Source organism: Bicyclus anynana, chromosome 11 (genome assembly GCF_947172395.1).
Source record: "Bicyclus anynana chromosome 11, ilBicAnyn1.1, whole genome shotgun sequence".
Lineage (NCBI taxonomy): Eukaryota > Metazoa > Arthropoda > Insecta > Lepidoptera > Nymphalidae > Bicyclus > Bicyclus anynana.
Window position 1 is genome coordinate 15,689,527 of NC_069093.1, and position 21,925 is coordinate 15,711,451.

Consider the following 21,925-nt stretch of genomic DNA (forward strand, 5'->3'; position numbering starts at 1 on the left):
CTGCGGTGGAGAGTGAAAAACGTCCAAGTCTATGTTATTACCATTCTTTCAGAAATCTATTTATCTATATAACCACAAATAGTACCTAATCATAAATTCGCATGTATAAAGATGTTGATGAGATTTAGACAGCTAAGATCTACACCTACAATTTGATGACAATGGACATGATTTTTATTACATTAAGGAAATCTCCGATATTTGCCGCCTACGTAGACAACTTCGCAACATAAAAACCATTTAGGTAAACCGCAGAATAAAGATTCCATAATGTGAACTATAATTCAAAGCAGCTATGCAAATCTCGCAGATTTATAATGGCATCATTCCAATACAGTTTTTAGGAATCCGCAATCAAATAATAAACAGCAATAGACTTTCACTTATGAAAGTAATATTAACTAAGCTTAAGGCTTGAATATTAGGTAGCTACTTCCGATTTTTTTTATGGAGGTGTCAGGCATGACATCACCGTGACATCCATTAGGGGGATTTGTCCGCCACGTCTCCATGGCATCGCAGCACACTACAAGAAACCGCCAAACATTATTCCTTCTACCTGTTGAGCCCACCTGGTCAAAACCAGCAGACGCAGGGTACCATCAGCGACTAGATAGACCACTTGACACATCGCTGAGAGCGACTACTGGGCTTTTTTTGTTGTTCTTTCAGGATTCTAGGGGAGGAAAGTTCCCTGCACCTCCTTGCACCCTAAGGATAACCTCAAGGCCCCTATCCTCACCCGAACCATCCGTGGATCAGATATAAAGAAGACCCACACAGCACACTGTTTAACCGTACTTACTCAATTTTAGCTCTACCCTCACTCAAGATAGTTCTTAAACTCTTGACACTCAGTATGTTTCATTGACATCGATAACCTACAGAACCCGCAATGTATCCTGAAATTTACACTTGATCAGCTAAACAAAATTACCAACAGTTGGTGATGACGTCCTCGTCGTGGCAATTTTGAAACGACCGCAGCTATTTAATTTATTTATTGGGAGTTTTCCTTTAAAACTATTTTTATTACCGGCTCATACCCTGCTATCGGGGAAATGCAGTTCCTGCGCCCATCGCCTGGCCGCATACCCCAGTAAAGTCACCGGAAATCTCGTGAGAAATAACCTCGCTAATAATAATATGTTGGCTATATGGCTTGTATTTCCTTGGACAGGCTATGCCACAAGCTCTGCTGCGGTTAAAAACGGGCCAGGCCAACAAACGAACATTTTTCACGCAACTCCGTGATATTTAGTGATCTATGAGGCTCTATGGTAGTTCGATTTTCCATCAACGTCAAAAGTAAACGAAACGTCGTGTCTAAATTTGATTTGAAAGCTAAAATGTACTTATTAATCTTGATGTTAGGTATGTTATGATTTTCTCGTCGTTGTCGAACCACGTTCATTATATTGATAAGTTGTTCGTGTTTTTTATACTGCTAATTATATGCCACGTGTACCTACTATTCGATCGATCGACACACATCGAAGCGGTTATGTTTGCGGTCGCTGAATACGCTGAAGATAACCCGGAATATGACACAGCAGACGTCGGGAGACTTTTGGAAGATAAAAATGTGAAGCAGAACATATCGAACGTAGAGTTGTACGGGCCCGTGGACGCCGACACGCCGGTGCTGGTGGTGCAAGCAAGTGCAGGCGGACGCGCGACGCCTGAGCGTGCGCGACGTGCTGCTGGTGCTACCGGCGGGCGCTGCAGCGGCTGGCGGCCGGCGTATTCTTCTGCCGACTCGTGAAGCTCTTCTACCCGCACTCATTGCAGCTCAACCCTCACCGGTTCCCCGGGCCGGACGCCGACGACTGCCTACCGCGGGACGCTCGCGGAGCACAGGCACTAATGGTGGTGGAAAGCCAACTTCGTGTTCAGGAGAATCAAGTGGGCTCAGAGCCACCGCGCGCCGGTGCTGTTCCTAGAAGAGAGCAGACTACGTAGCGCCAGACTTCCTGCACATGCTGCAGTGCACGCAGCGGGCCGCGCGGCTCCTCCCGCAGGTGAGTTCAGCGTCTCCGCCAGATCAGCAGCAGATGTTCCTTCTCTGACGTAGTCTCGAACGTGTCAGCCGACCGCCGCGCAAAGTAAGAAGGAATTGAATATAATTCTATTTCATTCCAGGTAGAAATGATTTCATTAGGTGACCCGCTCGATAAAACTTTGGACGCGGACTCGTTGGTCGCTGGAGCCGTGGCGACCGGCGCTGGCGCTCACCGCGCGCACGTGCGGCTCGCGCGGTGAGCGCCAGACAGCCTTACTTATTAAAAAACTCGAGCCGAAATCGGCCTTGAGTGTCACTCGCCTGAATTTGTCCCGACGTAGGGGTGCGATTATGTACTTGTACGTTTTTACTAAAACGCGGAGTGCGCCGGGCCTGACATCACATAATCAAAAACAATCGCTTAAGTTTTAACTTGTGTAAAAAAATATTAATTTGCGTTTATGTTAAGTTGCTAATATTTTTCTGTAGGAGAAATTTTGGTAGGTACTATAGATTTACGATTCGGTACATTAAGGTTAATTTTGCTTAAATTTAACTTTAAGGATTTGAAGTTTTATTGTGTACTAGCGGACGCCCGCGACTTCGTCCGCGTTAAATTTCGATGTCAACTATACTACTACCCCTACCCTACCCTACCCCTACCCTACCACTACCCCAACCCAACCCAACCCCTACATCTACCCTACCCCTACCCTACCCTACCCTACCTCTACCCCCACCCTACCCCTACCCTACCCCAAACCTACTCCTACCCTACCCCTACCTTACCTACCTACACCCTACTCCCATCCTACCACTACCCCCATCCTACCCCTACCCTCCCCGTACCCTATTTCTTTCCTACCCCTATCCCAGCTGTACCCCTATCTCACGCCTATCCTACCCCTACCCTACCACTTCCCTATTCTACCCGTACCTCTAGCCTACCACTACCCTACTTCTAACTCTACCCTACCACTACCCTAAACCCGGCCCTAAACCTACCCTACCCCTACACTACCCCTACGCTTCCCTACCCGTACCCTACCCTACCCTGTAACTTCTCTATGTTATTCCTACCCTTAGCAAAATCGGTCCAGTCCTTCGAGAGTGGTGGTATGACCAAGAGAAATAGAGACTTCTATGCTAATAATATAAAGAGGTAAAGTTCGTGTGGTTGTAGGAGGTAATCTCTGGATCTACTGGACCGATTTGGAAAATTGTTTTACCAATAGAAAGCTACGTTATTTGCGAGTGTCATAGGCTATGTTTGATCCCCATATTCACACGGGAACGGGAACTACGTAAATGAAAGCGCTGGGCGTCATATAGCGGAATTTCTGCGTCTTTTAGAAATTTTGTATTATCTCCGAAACTATTTAAGTAATTAACATACTGTAAAGGGCAAATCTTATCTCCATAATATCCTTGTGATTATTAAATAATTTATTTTAATATGGATTAAAGTTTAGTTGTATAAATAATGACGTAAACCTAAGTATATAAAATTAATAATTTTTAAAACACAAAAGGTACTATATCTGCTAATATATAGAAGATAGATATATGGTGTCGCGGACTTTTTTGTAGAACTTTTAAAGATACATAAAGTCTCCATACATTAATTTAAATTTTACACAATAGTTAAGGCAGCGCATGCGAATAAGTCTGTTTAAGAGGATTTTCAGTCCGACCTGTATGACAAAAACTGTGATAACTCGGCTAATATATATGATATAAAATGTAAAATATAGCCTATAGCACTCCACGATAATGTAGCATTCTACTGGTGAAAGAATTTTTAAAATCGGACCAGTAGTTCCGAAGATTACCCCCATTTAAAAAATGTGACAAACTTACAAACTTACAAACTTTACCTCTTTATAATATTAGTATAGATATAGATATAGAAGTATAGATTGGACTGGACTGATATTTAAAGGCCTTTAGGTATAATTAAACTATCAAAGCAAAATTGACCAGTTTTTAAGTGAAATTTTCTACATGGCTGTGTGTCCATTTAGTATAAGAGGTCAATGATCGCAATACACATAATGTTGTTAACGCATGCTAGGTTAAATATCTGATTTTCTATTCAATCCTAGATAGAGTACCTTCTTCTTCTGTCCACTATTCATACAAAAATACATATTTTATCGTTCAGCAACAACATTTAATACTTACAAACATACATATTATACTTATTTTTAAGAAAAACAGTTCTGACCTTATAAATAATACGATTTAGGATGTATCGTACGCTGGAACCAGTCGGGTAACCTTAGGTCATTAAAATGACATTTCAGTGACAGTTGCACTTGTCATTTTACTGACTGGAACTATTAATATTACTTAGAATTATTAATTCCAGTCAGTATAATGACATTTCAGTGACAGTTGCAATTGTCATTTTACTGACTACTAGTAATAATAGTAATAAAATAATTACTGGCACACGCATTTGCAAAAAAAAAACCAGAGACACTAATACATTGCCACCATTAGAGATTTGTTTATCTGTCCTCTAATTATCACCATATTAAAACTGCTCCGACCAAATAGATATGGACTTGTATATCAAGTAAATTCACCAACAAAATTGACTGTATTATATTGACATTGAAAATATTTAACAGCAATTAATAAATTTTTTATGTCCTTACACTACACACTACTATAACTTTGATTTGCAATACACACACGTGTAATTTTTACACAGACTAACAAACGTGTGTTTGACATAATTTTAATTGTCATTTTAACATTGAACTGGTAATAATTACTTGACTTTGCACTAAATTTAACATGGTTTAATAATTTTGACATATATTATGACTATTATTTTATTTTATCTGTCACAGTAGTTTTGAGTTACATTTGTCATAATCATTGAATCTTAAAATGTTAAATTGTATAAGCTATTACATATGTTTTCTTTTTTATTTGTTTGCTTTTAAATTAGGATTATACATAGTCTATTTAAATTTTTCATACACCAAATTATTATGGTAGAGAGTATCAGGGTCTTATTATATTTAAGTAATCTTTGTAAACCTGCTTTCTGATGAATAAATAAATTATTATTATTATTATTATTAAACACATCGCTTACACTCATTGTCATTACATAGAATATTCAGTGGATCGATGTTTTACTGTAACAACTGAAGAATCAATTATTTTTAGATATTATTTTTTATTAATAATTTGATATAATTAACTTAGAAATACTTACAAATGAAAAGTTATTGACCGTTTTTATGCACATACACAAACCGGCATTCTTAGGGAGCTCTATACATGACGAAAACGATTACAACATTGATACATCTATTTTAAAGAAACATTTTTATAAACGCGTTAGATCGTGGATTCTTGATCTTTGACTGTGGGGTAACGGCTAACGAGTCAGGTCCCTATATAATTTGTCTGAGTAAAACTATGCTTTAATTTTCTATACTTTGATTTATTTATGTGGCTTTTGCGTTTGCATTGACTTTGTTGACGTCAAGGTGGTTTTATATTTAACATCAACATCAATTCTCCTATAGGTCACTTACGTATTTTTGTTAGCTTTGTCCTAAGGTGACTTACGTGGCTTTCAGTAAACATCAACTGTCCTGTAGGTCACTTATGTCTTATTTAGTTAGTTTTGTCCTAAGGTCACTTAAGTGGTTTTCTTTTAGCATTGATTGTCCTACAGATCACTTATGCGGTTTTCTGATAGGTTTGTCCATTTGGTCACTTGTGCGGTTTCTTCTTAGCATTGTCCTGCAGCCGGCGCTCCTTCTTGAGCGCGCGGTAGGCGGCGACGGCGTCGAGGCGCGCGCGCTCCTGCGCCTCCCCCGCGCGCTCCGCCGCCCCCGCGCCCCCTAGCATGGCTGACAGCAGGAGCCCGCGCCGCGCCGGCTGACGAATTGAGGACCATCATTATCAGCTTATTAGAACGAGACTATAGATTGACAAGTTCGTTGATGACACTTTCATGCTATTCGGCCTTAGACCAATTATAGAAGGACCTGTATCGCACTCATAGTCACGAACAAAATTGTCTGTCATTTTCTGAAGAAAACGAGCTTAGATTTGGTATACATCTTATACTAAACTAAAAGTTTTTCCCCGTTTTTTTACACGATTCAATTACACAAAAAGGTATTTTTACGGAGCTCTTTAACCGACAAACAGGATTACAACTATTTAACATCGATTCTATAGACACTGTTTTTATAATCGCATTATATCGTTGATCATATACTTTGACAGAAAAGTAGCAGGTCCTATACAATAATTGGTCTGAGTATGCGGTAGATTATAATATACCGAAAAATAACACGTTAAATTGTAATCAGTATTTTCTGTTCACAATATGACGGTAGATTATCACGAGTGAGATTATAAACGAACGTCTAGCGAGGCAGGTCCTATACAATAATTGGTCTGAGTATGCGGTAGATTATAATATACCGAAAAATAACACGTTAAATTGTAATCAGTATTTTCTGTTCACAATATGACGGTAGATTATCACGAGTGAGATTATAAACGAACGTCTAGCGAGGCAGGTCCTATACAATAATTGGTCTGAGTATGCGGTAGATTATAATATACCGAAAAATAACACGTTAAATTGTAATCAGTATTTTCTGTTCACAATATGACGGTAGATTATACATATATCACAAGTGAAATTATAAACGAACGTATTTTGCAATCTAACGGTGACATATACATATGGCGCTGCTTATTCTTTTCCGAATCACTAAACTCCAGCAAGTAACGTTATATTCAATTATTTAACTATGTGTACAATAAAGAGAGAGATTGAGTCACCGAACAATGGCCTTTGTCACCTTTTGTAAGGACAAAAGGTATATGTCCTGCAGTGATCCATGGGCTGATATGACGATGACAATGAACAGTGATGTCATTACCTTGGTAGTGGGGCGCGCGTGTCTAGGCGCACGCAGGGCGGGCGGCGCGTGCGCCACGTCGCCGAACTGCACGCGCTCGTACTGCGCCTGCACGCGACCCGCCCATGCCGCCTCCTGCACACACATGTACGAGTTATTAACACACACCAGTGCTGTTAAGGCGGCCTCATTGACCGCTCCGGTGAGGAAACATGAGCCCTCAAGGTGCAAATGCCGGTAGAAAGTGTTGTGTGTTTGCTCTGTCATAGCTTCACATCAACTGCGCATATTATAACCCTCATATCAGTGGCAAACACAAAATGCATTGCCTAGAACCTGTATAGGGCAAGAAATTTTCCATTTTGTACAAATTGTATAATTGACAATTTTTTTTCCAATAGGCAGTACATGATCTTAATCATTCACGTCACTGCCTCATACACCTTGTATTCAGAGTAGACTTGTTTGACACATACAACCAATACTCATATTCTCTTATAAAATTAAAGCTTCGCAAAATGTAACAAAAGTTAACCGAAACTTTCACTGTGTAGTAATGTTCTAGTCTTAGAAAGGAGAGGGTGCGTACAATGGGAGAAGGATGAGGCATGAAAAATAAATAATTTGTGGGGAATCAAGAAGGGAAACACGCGACGAGGCTCACCCTACTACAGTTCGGCCTCTATGGACTCACCTCAGCAGCCTTCTCCTTCTGCGCCTGCTTCTTGAGCGTGAGGCGGTGCTTGGCGCGCTCCGTGTCGGCGTCGACAGCGCCCGCGCCGCGCTTGCGCTTTCTGCGCTCCCGTTGTGCGCGCATCCGTTCCCCCTTCATGTCATCGGCCTCCATGTCGTCCTAGACATAATGTTGCTTTAATATTCAGTTTCATCATAAGCATTAACAGCCAGGACCAGGCATTCTTCCATATAGAAGGACTAGCGGACGCCCGCGTGGAATTTAGTTTTTCACAAATCCCTCGGGACCCATGGATTTTTCTGGGATAAGAAGTAGCCTATGTGTTAATCCAGAGTAAAATCCATTTCCATTCCAAATTTTAGCCAAATCGCTTCAGTAGTAGCGGCGTTAAAGAGTAACAAACATCCAAACATCCATACAAACTTTCGCATTTGGAAGGCAGATATGCAAGGCAGATCCACAACAATATAGCTATGCAGCTTGTAGCATTTGGGTGGAATGTTTTACTCTTGCAACAATGACATAGATTTTAGACATATCCGAATATTTAGACGATGTATCAGAAATTTCTAGGCTTAGCACTTTGCTGAGACTCTTTAGGTAAAAGAATACTTAACTTCATAGCACAAACCAGAACTTGATTCCAGTACGTCATCATCCTACACCACATTGCATAACTAGGGGACCAACAAGGCAGGACAACACGAGCAGATAACGGGGAGTGTTGATCAATCATTAAGGAATTCCTTTACCCTACTTCCTGTAGTCACAAGTTCAGGACACTGCTCGGAGTTTTTCTCTCTACCACGTGATGGACCCGGCACTCGTACGGTGAATCCATGGAATGCTAAGATATTTGTCTCTCTTTTTTTATTGCAATCTTTTTGATATACCTACGGCTATAGTGCGCGCCAAGAAACCAGTCCATCCTAAAGTTGTAACACGCCAAACTATGCAGGTTGGCCCTGCTTCTAGTTTATAAATACTCTAGAATCATACACCTTATCTTCAGAGTAGACTACTGCAGTGCTATTCTGTATTATTACAGTTTTAATAACTTGACAGTGTTTTTTTTCTGTCTAACTCAAATTATAATAAACATTGTTACAAAATTGTTCTACTGGTTTGGTATATATATGCCTGAGCTTGACTACACTTAAGCCTGATGGAAAGCATTAATGCTGTCTAACAGCCAGTTTCTTCATGTAAAGCTAAAGTAACAGTAAAAGTAGTAAGTAGTAAAGAGGACTTTATTTTTCAGTAAATAAGACCGTCACTTTTGATTTATGACGTTACTTTGACAGTTACTTGCGATGAAGAAACTGGCCGTTAGTTGGAGTATGCTTACTTAGAAGATGCCTAATCACTCTAGCTGATACAATATTATACTGATACAATTACATAGATACTTACTGGATAATCCTGCTGCTCTAGAGGATGGTGCAGTGCTCTAACTGCACTGTTGATTCTGAGGGAGAAGTCTCGCCCTGACTCCCCTGGCAACTTCCTCAGCTTTGACACTGGGTTGTCCCCATTTGACTGAGTTATATTATCTAAAATAATAGAAATATATCAGAAATTATCAACTCATACACACTTGTGATTTACTTTATCACTTAATTAAATACTTTCACTTGATTGCACATTTTATATGTACTGTGCTATGACACTAGACTGCCCCTATTTCCCTGAGAGGCTGGTGATGTTGTAGACTGGACAACAGTAACAGTCAATTAGTGTAGTGTAGCATTATTAGTATAGACTGTATCCAGCTGTTACAAAGATGTGAACACACAGACAAATATAAAAAGACAGACATACAGACCTGGCAAGACAGACAGATATGGCAAAAACATACTACATAGTATAAAACAAAGTCTCTTTCTCTGTCCCTATATCTCTATAGGATACATAAGTATGCTTAAATCTTTAAAACTACACAAAAGATTTTGATGCAGTGATGTAGTTTTTTTAAGAGATTGATTGAAGAGGAAGGTTTATATGTATAACTCGTTAGTTATACAGATAAAGTGCTAGTTATACACTAGAGAAAAAAACCTAATTCCACATGGACAAAGTCGCGGGCATCTGCTAGTATTACTTCAATATAAGAAAACACTTAGTAGCATACCATGACGGAATAGCACTTTTGTACAAATATAACTAAATAATGGAAATAGACAAAGCATTTTTGTCAAAGGATATTCAAAAAAATATGATCCTAATTGTAAAATAATAAGAAAAAGATAAACAAAATGAAGTTGATTTTCATTTAAAATACAGACCAGCAGATGACACTTTTGGGACTTTCTTCTTTTTATTTTTGTCCTTGTGTTGGAATGCAAACAGCCTCGTCAGTGACTGTGGGACAGGCTGCTCATCAGGATCCTTTGGAGGTGCATTTATTTTGCCTTTCAAACTGAAAATGCAGAATTAAAAAACTACAACAGCATGTAAAACAATCCATAAATACTTCAAACACAAGTTTAGTATTAATTTAGGTTATTATGGTATAATTAAAATAAATAAGGTAATTAACCTGTGCTACAGAAAGTCTAAAAAAGATGTCTTGCATTTTAATACTAGCTCAGGACATATGGAACTATATGTTTCGAAAGAGCTTGTAAACTAAGCCTATTTGAAATAAATGAATTTTGACTTTGATTTGACTATGCTTAATAGCAGATCTGGCATGGCTCACTAGCTGTGCTACTGTAAGCTCTCATGCCTCGTAGAGTATGTTAAGCCATTAAGAGTTAGTTAGAGTCAAGTTAAGTTTGCCACACACAAGTGCTAATATAATGTTAGTAAATATCAGCAGCTGCATCATTAAGGTCTATGCATTTATTCTCATTCCCTTGGATATTGATTGGCATAATGAAGATGATAATTCCTCATTTATAAAGATATTAGTTTTTAATTAAATAGGTTATAAAAACAAAGTGAAACGTGTAGAAAATACGCACCTTTGCAAGCGCCTCGCCTGTTGAACTAGAGGATCTTTTACACCGCGGTGTTTCTTTGCTGGAATTTTACGACCCATTTTTATTGAATAAAACTTTTACTTCATATTTTTATAATTTATTTGACTTTAAACAACACGCGCAAAATAATTTAAAAAGTTTTGACATTTAAAATAATAAAATATTGACAGTGACATTAAAAATAAACAGCTGACAGTTGACAGGAGCACAGAGCAGTAAAAAGGAATCACTGTACTCTGGAGGAATCTAAATTGTATTAAAATATTTTGTCAATTGCTGGCAAGTGGGTAAATTGCATTCACGTGGATATGCAAAGAACAAATACTCTTACAAAAGATCCGATTTGGACGAAGAAATATTGGATGTCTGATTATTTTCCTCCGAGGTACTTGAGAGGTCTCTGTAATAAAGTACTCTATGCTGACCAAATGTCAATGAAGATGACACAAAGTTGATTGGAGTTGTGCGGGAGGGGGCTTGTTTTTACTTTTTAGCAGCAGCAAGGTCGTTCTTTGTGTCAAAAATTCACGACTTGTGACGAATATTCAGATTTTTATTATTTATTAGTGAGTTGAGTTACTGTTTGTGCTCCGTAACAAAGGTCAACAGTGCGCGCATGTCGTAAATAGCGATTATTTAAATCAGCTCGTAATATCGAACGGTCCAATGAGTTTGGGAGGAGGTCACAGTGCTGAGGGATCAAATGGTGGAGGAATATTCGTCCAATTCAACCAAGACTGCACGTAAGTGGGCTTAATCCTTGCATTATAGTTGTGAACGTAGATTGAGAAGGGCCAGGCTACATTGAGTCGAGTCCTTGTAAGCTATCGAGCGCACAGCTGGGAGCTGAGATTGACCTCGACCCTTATTGGGACTCTTTCGAAGGGATCGCGGATCATCCTCTGCGACTCTTGGCCTCGGGTAGATGTCCAACGGTTGCGATATTGCGCGATGATGCAATATGTCAATGCCAATGTTTTCGTAACACTAAACACAACGCTATTTGTAGTAAATAAACAGTCCCCACCGTAGTCGAGTAGTCTACGAGCGATAACCGTAATATTCAACACTGAATAATTAATTTATTCTCATCACAATCATGTTTGTTTTGATTAGTGATCACAGATAATGATATACTTCCTTGATTATTGTGTTTCTTTTAACATGGTTCATATAAAGAAACAATGATAATAACTGCTTTGAAAGAAAACATCTGGTAAATTATGCTGCATGTTATAATACTCTAGCAACCTTAGCTTCAATTGCAATAATCTTTCAATTTGTGTTGCAATTGTATGACAATTGATATGCTGCATGTACAATAAGTATCTACATGTTAAAGTGTATGTATTATACATGTATTTTGTGTATTTTGAACATTATATATTGAGTAATGTTACAGTAGATGAATTACTTTAATGTAAACAATTTGATATTCTCAGTGAAAAACAGAGAGAAATCCTTAACTGCAATACCTTTAGCATGCAATTATATCAAACAACAAAATTCCAAAGCCTGGGTATCCTCAGAAAATGATAGATATATTTTACTGGACAGGGATATTATAAGTATGTCACATTATATATATATAGATAAAGCAAAATCTGTAACAATGACATTGTATTGTACACATATTAATGTGGGCATAAATCTAATTGTTACTAGAGTTTGTAAGTTACAAGAAATGCCACCATACACCCAAGTCACAAGTTCTGGGCTCTGCTAAGCATTTCTCTGCCTTATAAAAATTGCTTGATAACTGTTACTTATCAAGCATATACTAATACATAACATAATTTATTAAAGGCAAAAAATACCCAGTATAGATAGTAATGATTACTGGTTTCAACAATTTGTTTTTGTTTCCTAGTTAATAAACTGCTCATATACATATAATTGTCCATAAATGTCTAAGTAAAACAACTAAACAGTATTATAAATAACAGTGAGCTGGTTAATATCCATACTAATATTATAGATGCAAAAATATGTTTTACCTTTTGAGGGCTATATTGCTGATCTGCTTTGGATGAAATTTGATAATAGGGATAAATTGCACCTTGTAGCAGAAGGTTGCTTTTTAATTTTTGGAATATGATTTGTAAAAAACTTGGACATCTTCTAGTAGGTAACTAATATGTGGTTCTAAATAATATAAACATTGTATTGACTGTAATACCTCTCATCATCAGGTCCCTGGTAGCGGGCAGCAGCAGTGGGTACCACCTTTTTGCGCTAACTCCTGATGATGGAATTGAGGAAATCTACGCGAGCCGGTCAGGACAGGACACCTGCCTGGTGGACAGACTCTTCAGCAGTTCCCTGGTGGCTATTGTCACTGTTGCAGCTCCCAGGTATTCAACACTCGTAATCAACTCGAATGACTAAGAAATAACAGTTTCCCATTATTTGGCAAGATTTGGCAGCTTTAACTATATTTGGTAGGTATGAAAATAGTTCATAAAGTATATTCACCCTCCTAGCTCCGACTCATAAACTCAGAAACTACTGCACCAATTTGAAAAATTCTTACACCAATATAACGCTACATAATCGAGGAGTAACAAAAGTTATATTTCATCCCCATCTTCACAAGGAACGGGAACTATGCAGGTAAAACTGTAGGGCATCCGCTAGTTATGTATAGTATATATTTTTTATTTTTTACAAGTTAGCCCTTGACTACAATCTCACCTCATGGTTAGTGATGATGCAATCTAAGATGAACTTGTTAGGAGTAGGATGACAATCCACACCCCTTTCGCTTGGCCGTACGTCTTTGTCGCTAGGGTGGTAATTAGCCAAGGCCGAAGCCTCCCACCAGCCAGACCTGGACCAAAAAAAGAAAACCTCAATCGGCCAGTCGGGGATCGAACCCAGGACCTCCATCTTGTAAATCCACTGTGCATACCACTGCGCCACGGAGGCCGTCGAAATATGGTTAAACTTTAATCTTTCACATGTGCATCTTAAATTGCATAACAACCAATTAAACACTAGATAAACATGATTGTGTCTATTATTGATTAAGTCTGATAAATCATTTATTTCTCACATATAGTTTTTATTGTTCAATTCAAACAGTTGTTATTCTAGAATAATGATTAGGTCATACTTGTAACTACCTATTTAACAAGACATTTCATTGAATTGTGCAATATTTTCGTTATGCGATTTTTGATTAAAAGATTAGCATTTTTAGTCTTTCTGATATCAGATCAGCTGAGTTAGTTATTCGCTAACTCTGTGTATTTCAAACGATAAAGTGAACCAAGCCTCTTTGATTGGGATATGGGACACATCTTTCTCTCTTGGTAGTCATTGATTCACAAGTTCTATCGACAACTATTTTAGAAGTCATGGAAAAAATTGAGTGTAGTTAATTTCGACAAAATGTCAACCAATAGTGGCGCAATCGGTAACCGCTAGCTTTTTCCTTGTATTGGGACGAAAGAGATGTGACTGGCACACCTCCACCTCCTCCATTGGTCGACATTTTGTCTATTTCTCTTCACGAGATATGTCGTTAGTCGCATGCTAGGCCTAGTGGTTATTGTTGCACTGTCCACATCGTAAGCACGCAGCAGACTTGACTGACTCTAAACTTGATTGTGTGGCTTTAACTTCACGCAGACGAAATCACAGGCATTTGCTAACATGCCAATAAAGAAAATATCAGATGATTTGACGTCAATAAAGATAATTATTATCTATACTAATATTATAAATGCGAAAGTAAGTCTGTCTGTCTGTCTATCTTTTACCTTTTCACGGCTAAACGGCTGAACCGATCAAGATGAATTTTGGTGTAATGGTAAATGGGACCTTGAAACAAAACAAAGGGTACTTTTTGACCCTAAAATAAAAATAAAAGTTGGTGAAATAGGGTTACAGTTTTAAAAATTTGTTCATAAATCATAAAATTCAACTCATAAATAAAGAGCGTTTTCAACCCCAATTTCACTGGGGTTGAAAGTTTACATTGATTTCCACGCGGGCGAAATCGCGGACGTCCGCTAGTACAGTTATACGTCTATAGTATAAACAATAACAATTCTGTTATCAGATAGGAAGAGGAGTCAATGTTTTTCGAAAGGTCTGCGATGCGTCCTAATATTGTTTTATCAGAGTCATTAACTCATTACGCTTGTTGGACTGCTGTACGATGCGTGCGAGCGGCGAGGTGCTAATGTGTTTATGTGGGACGTGCCCACTGCCCTCAGACCAATTATTGTATAGGACCTGCCTCGCTAAACGTTACTTTTCTGTCAAAGTATATGATCAACGATCTAATGCGATTATAAAAACTGTCTCTATAGTATCGATGTTAAATAGTTGTAATCGCGTTCGTCGGTTAAAGAGCTCCGTAAAAATATCTTTTTGTATAATTAAATTGTGTAAAAAACGGGCAAAAACTTCTAGTTTAGTATAAGATATACTCCGAATCTAAGCTCGTTTTCTTCAGAAAATGACAGACAATTTTGTTCGTGACTATGAGTGCGATACAGGTCCTTCTATAATTGGTCTGAGCCACTGCCACAATCATGTGCATGGACATATATTTATCTACACATCGCATCAAGTAACTCTGCCGCTATAATGTTGGTGCAAAAGGCAAATGAGTATGAGTTATGACCAGTGATCAAAATAAACCAAAAACATACAACCGAATATAGATTATTTTTGCAAGTTGGTTAAAATAGACATTAATGACCATATACGGTTGGCAAAGATTTGGAAAACTGACTCCAGAGCGTTACTTGATGAAGGTAATTGTAAATAATACAACGCAAAAAATATATTACTATTAAATAATTCTCGGTATTACTATTAAATATTATATACCTGGTAATTTATTCTAATATTATAAAGAGGAAAGATTTCATTGTTTTGTTTGTTTGTTGATTTGAGTTGAATAGACTACGAAACTACTGGACTGTCTTGAAAAATTCTTTCACCATTATAATCCTATATTATCCATCCATAATATTTTTACCCCGTATTATCTCGGATCCGAGAACTAACGCAGTTGCGACTGCGGGTATTCTGATGGTCTATACTAATATTACATGTAAAGTTTGTAATGTTGTAGAGGGTAATTAATCTCTTTATCTGCTGAAACGATTTTGAAAATTCTTTAACCAATAGCCACGTTATTTGTTTTAGAGTCTTAAACCGCGGGGGTTCAGCTAGTATTGACTAGTCGCGGCGTCTAGCTAAATACAAGTGCGTAGTTGTATGTTCGCGTGGTTGGATGGGCGTGTGAACTTGTCCGTGACGCGTCGCACAGCTGTGCTGTGTGAGCTGTCAGCTCACCTTACTCAGCGTTCACTACTGTTACGATTATTATTATTTATCGACTATTTTACTATATGCATCAGCTATCTACAAGCTACTAACCGCGGCTTAACTCGCGTGGAAACTTTTTTTTATTATTCTATTTCTCGATTACAGTAATTGTTTCCTTTAAAAGATACTTTACGAGTATATTCTTTTCTATAAGGACACCTGGCAACGTATATGACCATGGTCCATGGCTATCGGTTTAGTAATGTGTGAAATCGTATCAAACAAACGAATAAATAAATGCATGCCGGAAAATATTAGGTATGCGGTTTTGTTTTCCTCTTGTTGAATGACTTCGAAGAAACATTTTTTGAACAACCATTTTAACGAATGTAAACAAATCACCAACGGTTTCTTGTAACAAGTGTTTTGTATTGATATCATGTGTATGTTACAATACCTACTCGTGTACCTACGTGAGAGATTGTATGCGTGTGTGCGTGATTCGCTTGTGGCGCGATCACGCGTGGTTAGGCTCAGATGTCTGGCATACGAACTTACGAATTACGATACTTATTACTTCTGAGAGACCCAATTTTTCTCGTCATTACGTTTGTATGGTTGGTATGATAACAAACGATAAAAATATCATTAAAAAACAAAGTCAATTATTTTTTAACTGTTCTAAATTATTTCTAAGCTAGCTATATTGGTAGTTAAATTGCCCCACCATCTTTGGGACTTCGGTATTATTAGCAGTTATTATTAGCGGGTATTATTAGTAGCGGTGTGAAAACATCTAATGCATCCGATAGAGCCGAAATTTAATTAGATATCATTTATAATGACCTGAATGCATATTAATTACAAAATAATTCCTTCGAAAAGAAGATATATTATTTACAGCCGTAGTTTTGCTGTATTATTACAACTTTACATTTTTTAATTACAAGGCAATAGATGATTATGGTACCTACACATCAGAGTATTGCGTAATCTAGTATAAGCCTTAGTAGTTCAACGGTAAATCGCCCGGACTTATCACAAAGAGGTCATAGTTCGAGGTCTATCCGCTCGTACCCACCCCTTACATAATCTTTTCCAACTAGTGGAAGGGGATAAACGCCGGAATGGGAGGGGATTTATAAAAAAAAAAGAATGACGCTCCGCTCGGCGCGTTGCAGGAAGCTGATCGTGTGCCACTACAAGAAGGGCACGGAGATCTGCAACTACAGCTACAGCAACACCATCCTCGCCGTGAAGCTGAACCGCTCGCGCCTCGTCGTGTGCCTGGAGGAGTCGCTGCACATCCACAACATCCGCGACATGAAGATCCTGCACACCATTCGCGACACGCCGCCCAACCCGCGCGGCCTGTGCGCGCTGGCGCCCAGCGCCGAGCTGTGCCACGTGGCCTACCCCGGCAGCAGCGCCGTGGGCGAGGTGCAGATCTTCGACTGCGTGCACCTGCACGCCAAGTGCGTGCTCAGCGCGCACGACAGCCCGCTGGCGGCGCTGGCGTGGTCGGCGTGCGGCCGCCGCCTGGCCACGGCGTCCGAGCGCGGCACCGTCATCCGCGTTTTCCTGGTGCCCGAGCGCACGCGCCTCTACGAGTTCCGGCGCGGCGTCAAGCGCTGCGTGGCCATCGCGTGCCTAGCCTTCAGCGCGTGCGGCGCCTACCTGGCCGCCACGTCCAACACGGAGACCGTGCACGTGTTCCGCCTGGCCGAGCCGGCGGCGGCCGCGGGCGCCGCGCCGCCCGCCGACGGCTGGATGGAGTGGCTGTCGTCGGCCGTGTCGGCGGGCGCGGGCTACCTGCCGGCGCAGGTGGCCGACGTGCTGGCGCAGGGCCGCGCGTTCGCCGCCGCGCGCCTGCCGCGCGCCGCCAAGCGCGCCGTGGCCGCCGTCACCAACGTGGCGCGCGCGCCGCGGCTGGTGGTGGCCACGGACGCGGGCGCGGTGCACGTGTTCGCGCTGGACGCGGCCGAGGGCGGCGACTGCGCGCTGCTGCGCACGCACCGCCTGCTGGACGCGCCGCCGCCGCACCGCGCGCAGGAAGGTACGCACCCCACCCGCCGCAAGGGCTATTGCAGATCGTACTTATCCTATTGTAGTTCGCCCGATATTTTGCTAATTTTCTTATATATAACGAATTGTTTTATCAATTTTATTTTTATTCAAAGCAAAAGCTATGATATAGAAACTCATGTGGATAGATTTATCGGAGTCCTGAATTTTTTTGGACTATCATTACATTGGCTCATAAATTCGAGTTTAAATTATTTATTTGACAAAGAAAAAAACATTTGTGCAGGATTTCAACAAAGTACTTATGTAGTTTAAGTAAAGCTAAAGATTAAAGCAATTTACTCTGAATTATTAGCACAAAAATATAAGGACGATATTTGATCACCCTCGAGAGATGTGTCCGCACCGATCGCTACACGTGCGATCTTCTGTCGAAACCTTTGTAGGTTTAATTAAAGTAAACGCTTCATTAATTATACGCAATCATTAAAGTTTTAATGATTACAGTTTAACTATCTAAAAATATTAATTTTACAAACTAGATCGTTTCGTACATGTCTCATATTGTATTGTTAAATGTAAGTTTAGTGTAACGATACGACCACCCGATGCGACGCTGCAGTGCCAGTAACGGGCGGGCCCCCCCGCCCGCCCCACAACCCCTCCCGCCTCCCGCACCTCCCCGCACACCCGCCCGCCTCAGCCTCCCCGTTATATTTATTTTTAAATACTATATCTATTTTTATTGTATCATATATTCTATAAATTCGGTACTCACCCCCCATCTTCCGAGACATCCGAGAGATTATTACATATATAATTATGTATATTGTTTACAGTATAAGTAGTAGTAGGTCCACGATCTGTAGTGTGCGTGTGTGCGCGGTGCGCCCCGGCGCCGCTCGTGCGGGGGCGCGGGGGCGCACCGCTCACGAGTTGTTCCCCGCAGCCGCGTCGGGCTGCAGCTACGCGGGCGCGCTGCGCGGCCGCCAGCCGGACGCCATGACAGGTAGCCACCCGCCGCCGCACGCACCGCCCCACCAGCGCCCCCCCGCACTCTCGTTCGCCCACCTTTATTTTATTCGCTCGCTTTCCCGCTCCCCGCCCCGTCCGCCCACTGCCGCCCGACACGCTCGTCGGCCCCCTGCCGGCGAGCGCCGACGGCTCGCGTCCGACAGAGTGAGTACCCGCCGACGCCGGCGGAGGATCGGTCGACGCTTGTGCATCACGTGTGATACTAACGCTCGTTTCCGCGGCGGCAGACGCTCCGGCCGCGCCGCACGACTGAGCCGCCGCCGGCCGCCTGCGCAAGGTGAGTCCGACCGATCCTCTGTGCACCTGTGACGTCAGCGCCGCCCGCTCACTGTCCGTCGACGACACGCATTTATTTTGCCGGATTTTTGCTTACAGACTTGTTTATAATCACTAACCGTTCACTTCCACGATCCCATCACTCGTTCAGTCGCCGACGCGAGCTCAGATCGCAGAGAAATCTGTCTCCACTCTCGACTATCATCACCAACATTATATTTGTCTCAATGCATGTCGATCGTCACATTACTATTAACCACAAAAATTGGTGAGTTGCGGTGACGGAACATTCACATTTTTTTTTTCTTATATACAAGTGATCTGTGCCTGATGTGTGTGACCAGGGCATAGTGTTATAGAGTGCAATCAAAATTATTATTTATTATATTTTATAGTTCAAAATCGTTACTCGTTTCGTTGCGAGTGTATCTTTGTTTTGCTGTATTATGTCCGCTTTTATGTATTGTTTAATTCGAATGTGTGCAAACAATCTGTTATATAGTTCTCGATCAACTAAACTCAAAAAGCATAATTATTCTGATTTTTCTGATTTCAACGCTTTCACATATAAAAATCATAAAAAAAGGGTTTGTTGTGGCCTTCTCAAAGAAGGTTCGTTTGGAACCCATCATACCTTTAATTTTTTATGAGTTAAATTATTACATAGCTCCATTATTCATTATAGGTAAACTTCATTTGTTGACTATTCAAAATGATATTGTGTAGAGCGAGAGCCTACGATAGCTAAACCTTCTTCATTTTATTAAAACTGAAATTTGGATAACTTATTTTAGTAGGTAATAAATAAAGGTATAAAGCGTATTTTTTTTTATATTTTCCCCGGTATAATACTCAATCTATCACGTACCCTATCGCCAGTCACTAAGCTTTAAATTACATTTTACTCAAACAAATGAAGGTCTGGACCCTTGAAACTTGATAGAAGGATATGTAGACAAACTTCAGTTTTTTTACAAAATTTGGAATGTCTAGCTATCATAGCTATCCGTAACACCAGTCACACACGGTCAAGTCAAGTCAAGGCAGTGAACAAAATTCTAACAGGGCCAGGCTTTTAAGGTGTGTGCTGCCATCTACAGATATTGCGAAACAGTCTGTTATTTTAAAGTACCAATAGATGGCGTTACACTTCAGAAACCTTGATGCAGTATGCCCGAGGCCCATAGATGGCACTTTCTTTTTTATTTTTGAAATAAGTTTTAAATCAGCCGTGTGGTCTAAAACACTAGTTTTTTTTCACCCACATCTCTAAGCGCACTACAGACTCGATGGTGTACTTGACGTGTGTGACTTGTCTATAGCTTGGCAAGTTCGTTCGTAACACTCTCGATGGTCCGCGCGGGCCGGGGGGCGTAGAATGAAAAATCCACTACTTTCGCCCCGTCGCCCGCATATCATGGGAGTGTCATCGACGAACTTGCCAGGCTATAACTGCCACATGTTACATAGAGTGTTGGGGGCGTTGCGAGTGTACGGATGCTGTGTCGGCAGAGTCGGAGCGCGCGAGCGAGCTGGGCGCGGCGCTGGCGGGCTCCCCCCCGCGCGGCGCCTTCGACCTGCGCGACCATCGCCACTTCCCGCCCATGCGGACCGCAGCCGAGCCCCCCGCCGAGTAGGCCCCCACCCGCCGGCACTGACAACACAGTACTGAGTGCCTAGTGGGAGTCTTCAATGTTTTCATACTGTGACGTGAATTTGTAAGGAATTGAAACAGTTGTGCAGTAGTGCCACTAGATGGCGCTGTTTCAATTCCTTAGAAATTCGCGTTTATGGTTACGCGATAGTCACAGTGTGAAAACATTGAAAACTGCCACTAGGCACACTGAACGTTCAAATGTGGAGACTTGATTATTCGGACCTTTTAGACACACACATCGCGTTAACAATATACGGGTCAATCAAAATATTATTAGGCTACAAATTAGGTAAATGTTTATTTTACACACATTCGTGCCGCGAAATAACAAACTAAAACTAAAACTACCCATCACCGCTGGATATCGTCAAGATATCCGTGTAGAGGAATAGGCATTGCCAATATATATACCGATTAAGGCAAGTGTATATACCGTATCGAAAATCAACTATATTTTGGTTTTTAATAACTTATGGTTGTATTTAAGACTAACATGCGACCTACGACATAAATCTCGTTAAGAGAAAAAATCATTATCGACTAATGGCAGTCAAGCCAAGCAATATCGCTCTCCCTTTCGTCGTATCGCTATTGATCTATGATGTCATTGATGTCGTTTGGCCTTATATCGTGGGTCGCACGTTAGGCCTACCTACTAAACAGTTCAACAATTTATTAGTCTGCTTAATCGAGTCTCCACTCTACCACCATTTTTATAAGTTGCGTCGCCAACCTATCGCCAACTATAACTGACTAAATAATTGACAATTAAATATAGACTTTATTGCTTTAAGTTAAGGTTCTCAACACAAGAACGATATGAAACTTGTGCGTATCTTTAAACATGGCGCGTACGTGACGAATCAATTGCGTCTTATAGAAAAAGACATCGACGTAACTTATAAAAGTGGTAATACTGTAACAAAATACACAACATAATCGCTACTTTATCTATACTACAGCCATGCTCGATGTGTACTGTTTACTAACAAACAAATTAAAAATGAGGGTATAAATCGCTAGTCATTTCACACCTAATAATAATTATAATTA

General features: G+C 40.5%; 2 protein-coding genes across 6 annotated transcripts; one reads left to right on the forward strand and one right to left on the reverse strand.

Annotated features, from left to right (window-relative positions):
• Positions 1 to 5,462: 5,462 nt before the first annotated feature.
• LOC112043787 (coiled-coil domain-containing protein 137) lies at positions 5,463 to 10,739 on the reverse strand. The gene is made up of 6 exons (XM_024079362.2): positions 10,573 to 10,739; positions 9,892 to 10,025; positions 9,020 to 9,159; positions 7,607 to 7,765; positions 6,934 to 7,047; positions 5,463 to 5,911 (listed from the first exon to the last, which is right to left on the reverse strand). The coding sequence occupies exons 1-6, from the start codon at positions 10,647 to 10,649 to the stop codon at positions 5,744 to 5,746; spliced, it is 792 nt and encodes a 263-aa protein (XP_023935130.2). The 5' UTR covers positions 10,650 to 10,739; the 3' UTR covers positions 5,463 to 5,743.
• A 294-nt stretch (positions 10,740 to 11,033) lies between these two features.
• Positions 11,034 to 21,075, forward strand: LOC112043773 (WD repeat domain phosphoinositide-interacting protein 2). Of its 5 annotated transcripts, none has more exons than XM_024079338.2 (5): positions 11,034 to 11,333; positions 12,783 to 12,944; positions 17,061 to 17,935; positions 18,854 to 18,913; positions 20,686 to 21,075. In XM_024079338.2, exons 1-5 carry the CDS (start codon positions 11,257 to 11,259, stop codon positions 20,850 to 20,852), a joined length of 1,341 nt encoding a protein of 446 aa, XP_023935106.1. In that variant the 5' UTR covers positions 11,034 to 11,256; the 3' UTR covers positions 20,853 to 21,075. The 5 variants fall into 5 exon arrangements, with proteins under 5 accessions (XP_023935106.1, XP_023935107.1, XP_023935108.1 ...); XM_024079339.2 differs by having other exon boundaries at positions 20,728 to 21,075; XM_052884386.1 differs by lacking the exon at positions 18,854 to 18,913 and adding an exon at positions 19,167 to 19,216 and having other exon boundaries at positions 11,035 to 11,333; positions 20,728 to 21,075.
• Positions 21,076 to 21,925: the final 850 nt, after the last annotated feature.

Excerpts from the sequence above, each read along its gene's own strand:
- LOC112043787 (XM_024079362.2), bottom strand. The coding sequence starts at position 10,649 with ATGGGTCGTAAAATTCCAGCAAAGAAACACCGCGGTGTAAAAGATCCT. Across the intron at positions 7,766-9,019 it reads TAGAGCAGCAGGATTATCCA|GACGACATGGAGGCCGATGA; the intron begins GTAAGTATCTAT and ends CATTATGTCTAG. Across the intron at positions 5,912-6,933 it reads ACGCGCGCCCCACTACCAAG|CCGGCGCGGCGCGGGCTCCT; the intron begins GTAATGACATCA and ends TCAATTCGTCAG.
- LOC112043773 (XM_024079338.2), top strand. The coding sequence starts at position 11,257 with ATGAGTTTGGGAGGAGGTCACAGTGCTGAGGGATCAAATGGTGGAGGA. Across the intron at positions 11,334-12,782 it reads CAATTCAACCAAGACTGCAC|GTCCCTGGTAGCGGGCAGCA; the intron begins GTAAGTGGGCTT and ends TCTCATCATCAG. Across the intron at positions 17,936-18,853 it reads GCCGCACCGCGCGCAGGAAG|CCGCGTCGGGCTGCAGCTAC; the intron begins GTACGCACCCCA and ends TGTTCCCCGCAG.